The sequence below is a fragment of the Aethalodelphis obliquidens genome, unplaced genomic scaffold (genome assembly GCF_003676395.1).
Source record: "Aethalodelphis obliquidens isolate GAN/ISIS:26980383/991018 unplaced genomic scaffold, ASM367639v1 scaffold3, whole genome shotgun sequence".
Lineage (NCBI taxonomy): Eukaryota > Metazoa > Chordata > Mammalia > Artiodactyla > Delphinidae > Aethalodelphis > Aethalodelphis obliquidens.
The window spans coordinates 69,078,441-69,091,896 of NW_020837947.1; the positions used below are offsets into that span (position 1 = coordinate 69,078,441).

At 36.6% G+C, this 13,456-nt stretch overlaps 1 protein-coding gene across 7 annotated transcripts in view; it reads left to right on the forward strand.

The window, feature by feature from the left end:
- Positions 1–13,456, forward strand: part of SYNCRIP (synaptotagmin binding cytoplasmic RNA interacting protein) — a 29,008-nt gene that overhangs the window by 5,789 nt on the left and 9,763 nt on the right. For 6 of the 7 annotated variants that reach the window (XM_027091147.1, XM_027091152.1, XM_027091160.1 and 3 more), the window contains 6 exons: positions 538–651; positions 751–927; positions 8,819–8,954; positions 10,052–10,257; positions 12,447–12,596; positions 12,918–13,039. In XM_027091147.1, coding sequence (XP_026946948.1) covers positions 538–651; positions 751–927; positions 8,819–8,954; positions 10,052–10,257; positions 12,447–12,596; positions 12,918–13,039 — 905 coding nt within the window. The remainder of the gene's footprint in view (positions 1–537; positions 652–750; positions 928–8,818; positions 8,955–10,051; positions 10,258–12,446; positions 12,597–12,917; positions 13,040–13,456) is intronic. The other variant, XM_027091168.1, reaches the window with a different exon arrangement.

Below are 13,456 nucleotides of genomic sequence, written 5' to 3' on the forward strand. Positions count from 1 at the left end.
GTCATTTTTCCTGCAACCCCTAAGTTTCTGGACTTAATTGGAGGAGTGTAATTTCTATAAAGGTTGGTGAAACTCCCAGAATGGCGGTAGGTACCTAGAAGTGTGGGTTACAGGGAAATTTATTGGGTAAGAAAGCTAGATTTGGGAGAGAGAAGTTATCCATCTCCTTCTTTAGGAGAGAATTATTTTCAGCCTAATTAGGTGCAGTCCTTTTTTAGAAGGGCCGAATAGGTACACGTTGCCTTGAAAGTTGTTGACGGATCAATATTTAGTGTTGTTCACTGACCACTACTCAGTAATTAATTGGAGACCAGAAAATAATTTGACCAGGATCCTGAAATTTTCATTATAAATTAGGGCATATTATAAATTACAAGCATACATTAAAAGGGGAATTCTGAAACACAACAGCAATCTGTAAGTAGGGAATGTTGCAAAGATCCATGGAAAGATTTGAACAAGATTGATTTTAAACTGCTCAATGTATGGGTGTGGTCTCATGAATGAAATGTATTGATGACATTTGAACTTTTTAAGGCGCTCTTGGAAAGAACAGGATACACACTCGATGTGACCACTGGACAGAGGAAGTATGGGGGACCGCCTCCAGATTCCGTTTATTCAGGTCAGCAGCCTTCTGTTGGCACTGAGGTAAAGAGACTAAAAACTTGTACCCTTTGTAGTAAATGTACAGGTGTCTGGTTCCCTAAAGAAACTCTCCATGGTTTTTACTTCATATTTAATTTACAGATATTTGTAGGGAAGATCCCAAGAGATCTGTTTGAGGATGAACTTGTTCCATTGTTTGAAAAAGCTGGACCTATATGGGATCTTCGTCTAATGATGGATCCACTAACTGGTCTCAATAGAGGTTATGCGTTTGTCACTTTTTGTACAAAAGAAGCAGCTCAGGAGGCTGTTAAACTGGTGAGTTTTTTTTTCTTTTCAGTTTTCACATTCTCTGTTTTCATTTAAAGCCAGGACTTTTCTTAATTGTGTTAACCAAAGGTTTTTGAAGTGCTGATTAGGCACTGTCCCATTTTCTATGTACACATTGTAGCAGTATTTTTTGCATGTATAGTTGAACTGACTCAGGATGTATAAGGTAGTGTGGTGGAGTTGAAGTTACTGGTGCTTTGAATTTGGCTTAGCGATTTTTTTTTTTTTTTAAAGAGTGTTAAAAGGTTTAAGAAAGTAACTGTAGTAGATAGGGCTCTTAAAGGACCATATCTGGCTGTCCCTTTTTTGAAAATGTTTCACAAAGTCATTGTGATGATAACTTTCTAGTTAATGAAATAAAGGATTTTATGTTGAATGGCAGTGTCTGATTTAAAAGTACTAGATGTCGGGTGAGGACCTAGTTATTTTCCCAATTTAAAGAATTTTAATGTTTCAAACTATGGCTTATATAATTCTCCATCAAATTAGTTTTATTAAATTCTGTGACAGGTAGTTTCTGTGTTTTGTAGTTGAAGATGGAAGTTAATTTCAATCCAAGAAATACATCAAAAAGTACAGCTGGGGAGGAACTTTTGTAAATGGGTCACTATAGCAGATGATGTTTGTTAGTTTTGCATTATCTGACTTACACACGTTTTATGGGTACTTCTAAGCAAACTTGAACTCCTTAGAGTGATTTCATCCTGAATTTTATTTTTCCTTCCCTCACCATCATATATATCACTTTTTTTTTGTTTTTTTTTTTTGCGGTACACGCGCCTCACTGTTGTAGCCTCTCCCGTTGCGGAGCACAGGCTCCGGATGCGCAGGCTCAGCGGCCATGGCTCACGGGCCCAGCCGCTCCGCGGCATGTGGGATCTTCCCGGACCGGGGCACGAACCCGTGTCCCCTGCATCGGCAGGCGGACTCTCAACCACTGCACCACCAGGGAAGCCCATATATATCACATTTTAAGGCAAACCTTAAGGAGAAAAAGAAAACAAATATACTTACTTGGTTTTGCTTTTTGTATTGCTTGGATCTCTCCATTGGTGTGTGTAATTGAACATTGTAAAGGTTAAAATTAGAAAAGTATGCTACTTGGGAAGAATAAAGAATTCAGGAGTTTAGATATTTCTTTTTAAATCATGGCTGATTTTCTTTTCTTTCAAAGAGTGCTTTCTATTTCAGAAGGGAGAGTATGTATAGCTCTAGGGGTCCATTCAATGGTAACCTTTGAACTGTCACGTTTTTAGTTTAAACAGTTCAGGTAAAACTGAGGACTCTTTAGAGTTCTGGAAAGATACTTTAGGAGTCATCCAGTTGAATCTATAAAAGAATAGAACGTTTTGCTAGGTAGTAATAAAGTAGCAGTAAGTTTTAGTGTTGAAATACATGATGATTGAGAAGGCAATGAGACTATCTTACTGCAAAAAAGCTAGTACAGAATTTAATGATGTCAGATCCAGTTTATTTATGACGTATTACATAAAGCTTTAGTTTTGGTTAATAGGTGTGATTATTTAGTGTTACAAGTAATGATTTGTGTATTAATATTTTTTAAAGGAATCATTAAGCAAACATTTGTAGACTACTTAATTTTTGTTGCCAAAATACACTAATTATGGTAGGTCGTCACTAGAATTTATTTCTAGATGATGTTCAGAATTCTTATAGTAAAGAAACATCATTAGAAGATGTTATATAATCCAGTCCTAACATCACTATTTTGAGTGCCAATAAGTACACATGAAATATGTCTCAGTTTGGGCAATTGCCTTGGCTTAACAGATCATGTAGTCCAAAGTTGCATTGCTGTAGGCTTAGAGTAGTCTTAGTAATGTAGTTAAGTTTTTCAACTGTAACACAGAAATTTCCAGGTAGCCAAACAGCCATTTTGATTGGTCTGTGAGCTAGCTCTTGTCCTAAATCTTTTAACATTTTTTTCTGGGTTTGTGATTTGAGTCCTTATCTGGGGGCATAATTATTTTTTACTATCTGATGAATAGGAGGCTCTGTGCTTTGTTGTCTTTTTAAGGGTATTCTTAGCACTGGGATGAATTGGACGTATTGTCATTGCTTTTTTAAAAAGGATGCTTTACCATAGCTAGGACTATGGTGATAATAGAATTGGGAGATTTGCCTTAATGCAACAGTAGAAGAAAGGACTAGGCTTTTGAGGAAATGAAACATTCTAGAGAAATAAAAAACTGAAGTTGATTAGGATGTTTTTTGCTACCTTGTTTTGATTCCTGGAAGTGAGTACCCTTCCTAAATGTATTTTTTAAGGAAGCATATTTTGAAAACTACTTCTACTTGTATCATGTCACGAGTCTACTTGAATTACAGCTTTATCCAAGGTGAATTTTTATATAAGGTAGTTGAACTGTTGTTCTAGTTGCACATAATCAGATGTTGAGAAAATGCCTTTTTTACGTTATTATAGATGAGGCAAGATTGAAGCACCATCTTTTTGCTTTCTTGTACTTTGTGTCTTGAGAAATACCTTCGATTGAGTTGAGATAGTTTATATATTCAGCCTTATTTTTTGATGTTATTCAACAACGACCCCCCCCCCCAAAAAGACTAGATTTTAAGTTTGCATCTGAATTATTTGTCAAATGGGTTGATGTTAACAGCTGAAGAAGAGGCATGAAGTTAGACGCAACTGCAAACTTCTTAATGACCCTATTTTCAGCTAACATCTGCCTTGTATTTGGGGGAATAAGAAAATTCATCCCTAAATGATGACAATGTAGCTAAGGAAGCAAGATTTAAATTTGTGAAAAGGTGAATAATAGCTACCACTTGTGCTTGTTGAGGCACAGGAGCTGTGCTAGGTGCTACATTATTACCTTTAAAGATCACTTCAACTCATTCTTCAAGGTAAGTGAAATATCTTCCTTTTGCAGTAGAATAAATAGTCTGGGTGGCTTGCCCAGAGCCGTACTGGTTTAGTTTGATACCAGGTTTGTTTAGCATGTGCTTATCGTTAATTAGACATAACAATTTAAGCCAGCAGTATAAGTTATGTTGCCAGGTAGCCCGATTCTTTAAATTATGTAGTGGTTTAGGTAGTGTTAAAAGGAATTCAGAGTGTAAGTCGTCTATACTGCCAAATTTATTTTTGGCATCTAACCAATTTGTACCATCTTCCTGCTACCATCCTAGCCTAAGGTACCATTTGAAGAATCCTTCTAGCTAGTTTCAGTGCTTTCCATTGCTCCTTTACAGTCTTACCTGTTAGCTGTGTAGATTAGATCGCAACAGTTCCATGCTGAAAACTCTAATAATGGCTTCTAAACAAGGTTCTATCTGATCAGGTTTTTGCTTACCTCTCTCTTCCCATTCTTCTTTATTACCCTTCCATCCACACTTTGCCTTTTTTGTCCTCCACAAAAGCTATGAGCATTTCCATCTCAAGGCTGCCTTCTGTTCTTTCTCCCACTTCTCCCAGTTAGCACAGCTGCTGTCTTATCAATCAGGTTTTCTTAGAAGGCCTTTCTAAGAAAGGCTTACCACCCAGTTGCCCCATGACAGTATACTGAACATGATAAAAAAAGGAATGCTTAGATGTACTTAAAATTATTTTTTAACTTTGAAAGATTATTTGCTTCTCTCTTCCCATCAGAAAATTTGCTCTTTTTTCCTGTATCCCCAGCATTTAGAACAGTGCCATTATAGAGTAGGTACTAGGTAAATAACCTGACTGGCTGACCAGGCAAGTGTGTATATGTATTTGTGTGGTGTGCTGCTGGAGTTGGAGCCCAGGGCTACTGGCTCTGCAGTGCCCATTATGGTTCCTATACAATGGAAGTGTCCTACTGAAAATACCTTTGTTACAAAGACTGGAATACTGACCTCTATTTGCACATTAAGGGTTATGACTTTAATAGCCACTGATAGTTTATCACCACAGTGGTTGTATACACCAGTGTACAACCATTTTGATGAATGCAGCTGGCAAGACAGGTCGACAGAATATTTTAGTAGCAATTAGCAAGTGTTCAGTGTGTTTAACATGAAAACTTTTACTATGGCCATACAAGGTAGTTTGATCCAGTTCTTGACTTCGGTGTTTCTAGGACTTGAGAGGCTAACTACAATTAAAGTGGAAGCATGTGGTTCACAGGGTAAAGGAGGGATGAAGGGATCGATTGCTTTCTGTTGAGGTTGTTAGAGAACGCTTTGTGATAAAAAGGTGTGAGCAGGGCAGTGAAGGAAATAGATGAATAGTTGAAGCACTGTTTTGTGGGAAGGGAGGTAAAACTTGTATAAAGTCAGTGCTAGAAGGCAGTAGGCATGACTGCTGGGCTGAGTTGCATGGTGCTATTAAAGTTTTGAGCCTTTGTATGGGTTGCATGATGTAAATAACGGTATAGGTTCTTTTTTTTAATCAGTGATATGAATGAGGGCATAGTTGGACTGCTTGGAACGTTTGGTGACTTGAATCTATATGTAGTGGTTAATGCCATGGATGGCAAAATAAGGATCTGAAAAGATTTTGATAGCCTGGGACAGTAGTTTACACCAGCAGGATGGAATTGAGTGGGGCTGAGAGTCAAGTCCTATACATGACTAATCCACAAGTAAGCTGTAGTGTGTTAGTGGTGTGGTGTGATTGCCAAATAAGCCAAGATAATCATGGACTACATGTTGCAGAGGCCTGGTGTTTAGAAGTGTCAGAATAGTCTCCAGCTTACTCTAGACTCCTCAGTCTGCCTCTATAGGATTGTGTTATGGATGTCACTGTTTGATGACACTCTGGGAGGCAGTTCCCAATTTCAGAGAAGTAATGATTAGCCAAGCATAGAAGGGGGATTGAGTCCTAAGCATTGTGTGCAGGTATATGAAGTGCTGTCATTTGGAGGAGGAAATAGATTTATTGTAGAATTTTTAGGGAAGTAGGTTTGGCTCAAGGTAAAGAAGACTTAAATGGACGGGCTTGGGAGGTAGCGGCTTTGCTGCTGTAAGGGTTAGGACTGAGCAGCCACTTCTGGATCAGTTTTCTAAGTCCGAGATTGCTGAATTTCTGGGGATTTGATAACTGATTGGCTATAAGGGAAGGAAAGAGTGAATTGATATTTTGAACATAGATGATGGGAATGTTCCAGACTGTACAACTCATTTTGGTGTTCCGAAATACTGAAACTGCATTGGTTAATGTTCAAAGTTCATCTTTATTTTATTTGGTTACCTCACTGTTACTGGATCTGAAAGCTAGATTTCTAAAATTTGTTAACTTCAGTGCCTATTCTTCTAGAGTTTGGAAAAGATTACGTTTTCTTTTTTTATTTTGATACTATCATATCATCCTGATTACTAACCCTTGAGAGTAAGGGTTTATCAGCATTAAATTAGAATCTCTATTAAGGATCAGAACAGTTGTTTTGGTAATGTTTTTCTACCATCCAAGTCACTGTTAACTCACCTGCTAACACCTGCTAGGATGCAAAGTTTATTTTCGAATTTAAGGTGATAGATTGGTCTTAAAAATGCTAGAGTGAAAAAAAAAAAAATGCTAGAGTGAGAAAAGTTAAGCAACTCAAATATACTTATAAAAGTGCATGCTTAACCTGTAGATGGGGCATTTCTTTAAGGAATGTTTATGTCTAGGCACGTTTGCTTTATTTGGACAGTATGCTATGTGCAGCGGGTCACCTTTGCTCCTTTAATGACTTCTTTTCATTGGAGAGCCAGTTTACTCTCTATGGGTCAGCTATAATTGTTCCAATTTTTTAAATTAAAAAAATGTGGATGAAAAGTTAGTTTTCTTTATAAATCCTACTAAATATTCATGTCTTCATATTGTTCAGAGACTATAGTCATTTAAATACCTTCTACCTACCCCGCCTTGATTAACCATAGTGAGGATAGGTTAGAAAGGAAGAAACTTTTCTTTTGTAGATAATAATAGAAACAGTCATTACTATTTTGAGGCAGCATTGTTAAGTAAATAGTCTCTGCTCTTAGAATATTTGGAAAGAAATACAGTAAAGGGAAAATGATACCAAATTGTCATCTTCAAAATAACTCCTCTTTCTCCCTTTTTAAAACTTTGTATTTCCTTCCATTCTTTTTCTGATTTTAATTGTTTTTGTCAATTTCTGGAGTTACAGACTAAATGACCAGATTGAAAGCCATTGATTTGTCACTAAGGCTGGCTACTTGATCCTTAGATATAAAAATCTAGGGAATGTACATGTCGTAAAGCAGTTTATTGTGTTCTAAAGTTAACTTGTTTGTGTAATAGGGTATTGTAGTCTACTTGTCCATAATCCCATGCAATGGTGGATTCAGCCATGGGTCTAATATCTGCCTGTAACCGCATATTTTTATTTTTAAGAGGTGTTTGGTCTAAATAGAATATAAATGGTATGAGAAAATGAAGTCCAGGGCAGGATTTCTTAACCTCAGCACTATTAATGTTTTAGAGTACATAACTTCTTATTATGCTGGACTATTTTGTGAATTGTAGGATGTTTAATAACATCTCTGGCCTCTACCTACCCACTAAATACCAACAGCAAACCCCACCTCTAGTTGACCAAAATGTGTGTGTGTCGGAGGGCAGCAAATCACTCCTGTTGGAAACTGCTGATCTGTGTTAACATAGAAGGGTGTTTTTGTTGGCCTTTATAGGATTTAGGGATTGCAGAATATTTGGTTGAGCTCAAATCTACAGGTATGCAGAGGAGTTTAGATGGTGAAGTTTCAGGGAAAGCGTTATAGTCAGAGGTTGAGCAGTATGAAAACTGCTTGAGAACTGATGTAAATAGCCGAGATTATAGTATTGTGGAGAAAAGGGAGAAGTGGTAGGGATTTTAGGACGGACTTAATGACATCCAAGCGTTTAAACTTTGTTTTGCTGATGCGGAGTCCATTGTGGGATTCTTTTTCAATAGGCAAAGTTGTGATTTAAAAAAAAATGTCACCAGCATAAGTGTAAAGCATAGAGAGAATCCTGAGATCATGATGCCCAGAGACTCGGATAAGCGTGAACGGAGTCGGTGGGGTAAAAAGTACAAAACTGTTCTGAACTGAAGGAAGGATGTTTGAACTTCATGTTTAATTTTGAATATCTGGAGATGGAGAAAAAGGGAGAGGGAGGAATCAGTTTTCTGACTTGTCTGTATTTTCTTCACTTATACCTGATATACCTGTTACGCAAGAATGGGAATAACAGGGATAGGAACTTTTTGGGTTTTGCCTCTGCGGTATTCCGTTTCATGGAATATGGTTACTTGAAGATTGTTTACTTTTTACTGTAGTTTTATAGTAGTTTACCATAATCTACTTGTCTTTCTCCAACTTCATTGTAGGCTTGGTGAAAATAAAATGGGGGAGAAAGTTAGATCTGATTCAGAATAACAAGGTTCTCCTTTTAGATTTAAGTATTTGAAGCCAGAAATCCCTTATTGTAACTTTTTACAAGTGATTAGGGGAGATGGAAAAATAAGATTTAAGCGCTGATTAATAGAAAGGCAGAAAGCTTGCTGGCACTGGAATCTGTTTCCCTTGCATGAGAATAACTAGTCGGAAGGATGAATTTAAGTAGAAAATAAGGTATTGTGGAATCAGTAATTTGGAATTTAAGCTGCTTACAGACTAGATTCTTACCAAATTTGCTAAATTTCAAGGACTTGACAATTTTTTGCTTTAATTCATAAACTTGGTTAGTGTGTTTTGTCAGTACAATCTTCCTGTCTCAGATTATAATTTTTTAAAGGATAAAAATACTTGATAAACCTAAGTGTTGAAGTTTTAATTTGTTAAAAGATTTTGCTTTTGTGTATGGGATTTGCATATCTTTCTATAATGAGCACCTATAGTAGGATATTTTAAGTATTTTTAAAACATGCACTTTTCCGCCTTTCAGTATAATAATCATGAAATTCGTTCTGGAAAACACATTGGTGTCTGCATCTCCGTTGCCAACAACAGGCTTTTTGTGGGCTCTATTCCTAAGAGTAAAACCAAGGAACAGATTCTTGAAGAATTTAGCAAAGTAACAGGTAAGTTGGGTTTACTTGGAAGGAGGTTCAACTTCTAATACTTAAGGTAATGTCATGCTTTTGTGTGCCAAGCACTGTTTTAAGCACTGCATTTATTGACTCATATTATCACTATAGCCATGTAAGATGAGTAGCTCCATTTTTCAGATAAAGAAATAGAAGGTTTTGGGAAATAACTTGCTGAATGTTATGTAGTTAGTAAGGAATACGGCTGGGATTTGAACTCAGTCTGCAGAATCATTGTTGTGCGTCCCCTGTTTTGGAAAATTGTATTTCTTTCTGTGCTTTTATGCATTTTGAGGTGCTAGTTGACATTCTTAGTAAAAATGTTTGATAAGTAATAACCTGATTTTCCAAATTACAGGAATGGTAAGTACTCTTGCTATAAGCAGAGATTATACTTTGTCAGTATGGTGTAATTTCTTTGAATTGTAAAGCATTTTTTATAAGTTTCCAAGTGACAGGCTTTTGTCATTTGGAAACTAGAAAAAATCGTTTTGTCTGCCTAGAATATTTAGCAAATTATCAGCCTGTTACCAATTTCCAGGAACATTTGAAATTCTTATACAATACTAAGATAGTCTCTATTTCATTTGAAGTAAAACCATGTCTGAGGCCAGAAAAGTGCCATTAAAAAATTAGTTTTTACTTGCATGGGGTGAAAAATTTCTAACCATGTCTGATTTATACTTCTGGTTTTCCTAAAACAGCTTTGTAAAGATTTCATACCTCTCTGTCATCTAATTAATGGAAGCAGAGAAAAATTTCTAACCATGTCTGACTTATACTCCTGGTTTTCCTAAAACAGCTTTGTATAGATTTCATACCTCTCTGTCATCTGATAAATGGAAGCAGAATAGTCCTCAGGTCTAAGTAAAAAGAATACATTTTCTTTTCTTGGGGATTTTTGCATTAGGAACACTTGGAAAGTGTGGATTAGGTGAATTATCTGGACCGGTTTTTTGAGAGTCCCTGGTAAAGATAAGAGATTATTTTTCATTCTGATATTCAGGTATAATATTAGAAAAATAAATCTTTTGATCTGCTTATTTTTGCTTATTTTATCTAATTTCTCTGGAATTGTTGCTTACTTTCAGAGGGTCTTACAGACGTCATTTTATACCACCAACCAGACGACAAGAAAAAAAACAGAGGCTTTTGCTTTCTTGAATATGAAGATCACAAAACAGCTGCCCAGGCAAGACGTAGGTTAATGAGTGGTAAAGTCAAGGTCTGGGGAAATGTTGGAACTGTTGAATGGGCTGATCCTATAGAAGATCCCGATCCTGAAGTTATGGCAAAGGTAATGACAGTTGAGTTAAAAATTTTTTTGTGGTGTTGCTGGGAGCAGGGGTAGGCTTTAGAGAGTGGAGGGAAACTTGTGTGTGCTTCCTTAAACCATATTTTTGAAAGTGAGAGAAGGGTTCTGTGTTAAAGGCCACACACCAGAAATAAATAACAAGTGCATGGAGGGTGAATATAGGAATTTATTCATGGACCGTCAGCTACAGTTGTGTAGCCATCATACTCTTATGATAAAGTAGGTAGCCTACATGCAGTGGAGATGATTCTCTTTCATTTTTGTGTGGATTCGAAGAGCAGTTTCTTTGAGTTTTTGAGAGTGGCGCCATTAAGATTACATGGTTTTTGTGTTAAAAGTCCTACTCCTAAAAATAGTGAACTGTACTGGCCTCAGCAGAGCTGCTGCAGTTAAAAGGTTTAGCTATTATTAGGTATCGTGCTTCAGCAGTCAGTTGAGACATCTATGAAAACAAACATCTCTTGAGTCAACACTTTACCAGTGCAGTTTGCAGTTAGGTTATTCTAAACTTTTAAAGAATCCTCCTTAATGACGATAGGCTAGGAAATACAACTAGTTTACTAAAATCAAGAGAGGAGTGTGAAGTGTCAGAACAGTGAATATTAAAGGGTAAATGTTTTTGAGGACAGAAAATACTTAGGATTCATTCTTTTTTCCTTTGGCTTATTAAGCTCTCATTGGTCAGCCCTTTAGATTAAGAAATTCAGATGCTACTTCAGGTATTTTAGGAGGAAGTGATAGTGTTTCTTAGCCAAAAGGTTAAATTTGTAGTTGTACTTGAGGAGCTTTCAGGATTGAAGACTTTATCTTACCAGTGTTTTGAATATTGTTTCCTCTCTTCAGGGTTTCAAAAGCAGGTCCCAGTTAGTTTTGACTCCCTGTGTTAAGGTCAACAGCTATTTCAGATGGCATGGTGTTCACGTTATTAGGAAATAACCACGTCCATTTTAATTGTAAAATAATAACTAATGAAAAGTCCTGTGCGTAGCATGTTTTGTTTTTTGAGCAGCAAGTACAGCAGTTTCCCATACGCACACCTGCCCACATAGCTCTGCAGCCACACACCTGCCCACATAGCTGTGCAGCCGCACACCTGCCCACACAGCTGTGCAGCCGCACACCTGCCCACATAGCTGTGCAGCCTCCTGCACGATCAGTGTCCTCACCAAAGGGGTACATTTGTCATAATCAGTGAATCTAAATCGACTCATTAGTATAACTCAGTGTTTACGTTAGGATTCCCTTTTGGTGTTCTGCATCCTATGGGTTTGACAAATGTATGTTGTATCCACCATTGTAGTATCATACAGAATATTTTCATTGCCTTAAGAATCCTCTGTGATTGCCTTTTCATCCCTCGTCCCCTCATCCCTGGCACCCATTGCCCTTTTTACTGTCTCCATAGTTTTGTCTTTTCCCAAATGTCACATAGTTGGAATCATATAGTATGTAGCCATTTAAGACAGCTTCTTTTACATTTAAGGTTCCTCCATGTCTTTTCATGGCTTGATAGCTCATTTCTTGTTTAATGTTAAGTAATATTCTATTGTCTGGATTTATTATAGTTTATCCAGTCACCTACTGAAGGACAGCTTGGTTGCTTCCAAGTTTTGGCAATTATGAATTAAGGTGCTATAAGCATGCATATACAGGGTTTTGTGTGGACGCGTTTTCACCTCTTTTGGGTAAATACCAAGGAGTGTGACTGGTGAATCATATGGTATGAAAGTATGTTTAGTTTTGTAAGAAGCTGCCAAATTATACCATTTTGCATTCTAATGCAGTGAATATGTTGTTCAATATTCTCAAAAGCATTCGATGGTGTTAGTGTCTTAGATTTTGGCCGGTCACTGTAACAGGCTTGTAATGATATCTCACTGTTTTAATTTGCAATTCCCTAATGACATGATAATTGAGCATCTCTTCCTATGCTTATTCACTATTTGTATATCTTTGGTGAGAATGTTCAGATTTTTTGCCCATTAGATCCAGCAGCATGCTCCTTGGTATTTACCCAAATGAGTTGAAATTTTAGTCTATATTTTATATTTCTGGTACTCCTCTAATGGGTTGTGACTAAAGTTAAGTTTGCAGGGTTGGGATGGTGGCATCTTGGAAACTGAATCCTTTGGAAATACATAGGAAGTTTCTGTTTCTTTCTTAAATTTCAGGTAAAAGTGCTGTTTGTACGCAACCTGGCCAATACTGTAACAGAAGAGATTTTAGAAAAGGCATTTAGTCAGTTTGGGAAACTGGAACGAGTGAAGAAATTAAAAGATTATGCTTTCATTCATTTTGATGAGCGAGATGGTGCTGTCAAGGTAAATAACTGGGGGAATTATCATAGGCATCTAACTTAGACTAATGATTTTTAGTCATCCTAAAATCAGAATGTTTTAGAAAATTGAAGGAAACTCAGAGGTCATATAATTACTCAAGCTAACCTTATTGGCCTTAGCAAATCGCATAACTTACTAAACTAAGTCAAAAAGATTAATAGTTGAAGAGCTGGATCTTTAAATGAAATCAAGAATCCTATTTTATCTCATCCTTCTAGTGTTAATAGTAAATGATTTTTTTAACTTTAAATGAATCATAGTTGTGAAAGGTCTCTTGTATTGATCAGTACCTACTTTTTTAAGGCTATGGAAGAAATGAATGGCAAAGACTTGGAGGGAGAAAATATTGAAATTGTTTTTGCTAAGCCACCAGATCAGAAAAGGAAAGAAAGAAAAGCTCAGAGGCAAGCTGCAAAGAATCAAATGTAAGTGACAGTTGTACAGATTTTAATATTGATTAACTGGTGAATAACAGGTGAACAAATCTGTAACATGCCTTTACCTTTTAAAGAGGACTTGAAGTTTAACTTGAAAGCTTTGAGTCAAAGAAAAATGCCGAGAATCTCCAAAAATGTTTATTGAGCTCTTGCTGTTGACCATACTTGTGAAACTAATTGTAATTCTAAACAACTGGACCTTTGCATAATAAACGAAAAATCAATCTAGGTTATTTTCTACTGTATTTTACAGAATGTGCTCCTGAATACGTGTTTTAAATATTAGCTGCCCCAAAGTCTTGACAGTATGTTTGGTTAAAGGGTGGAGAGATTTTTCTCTGAGGCAGGAAATATAAAATCTCCAATTATAATAGACTTTGTTTCCTTTGTGTCAGAAAAAAGACT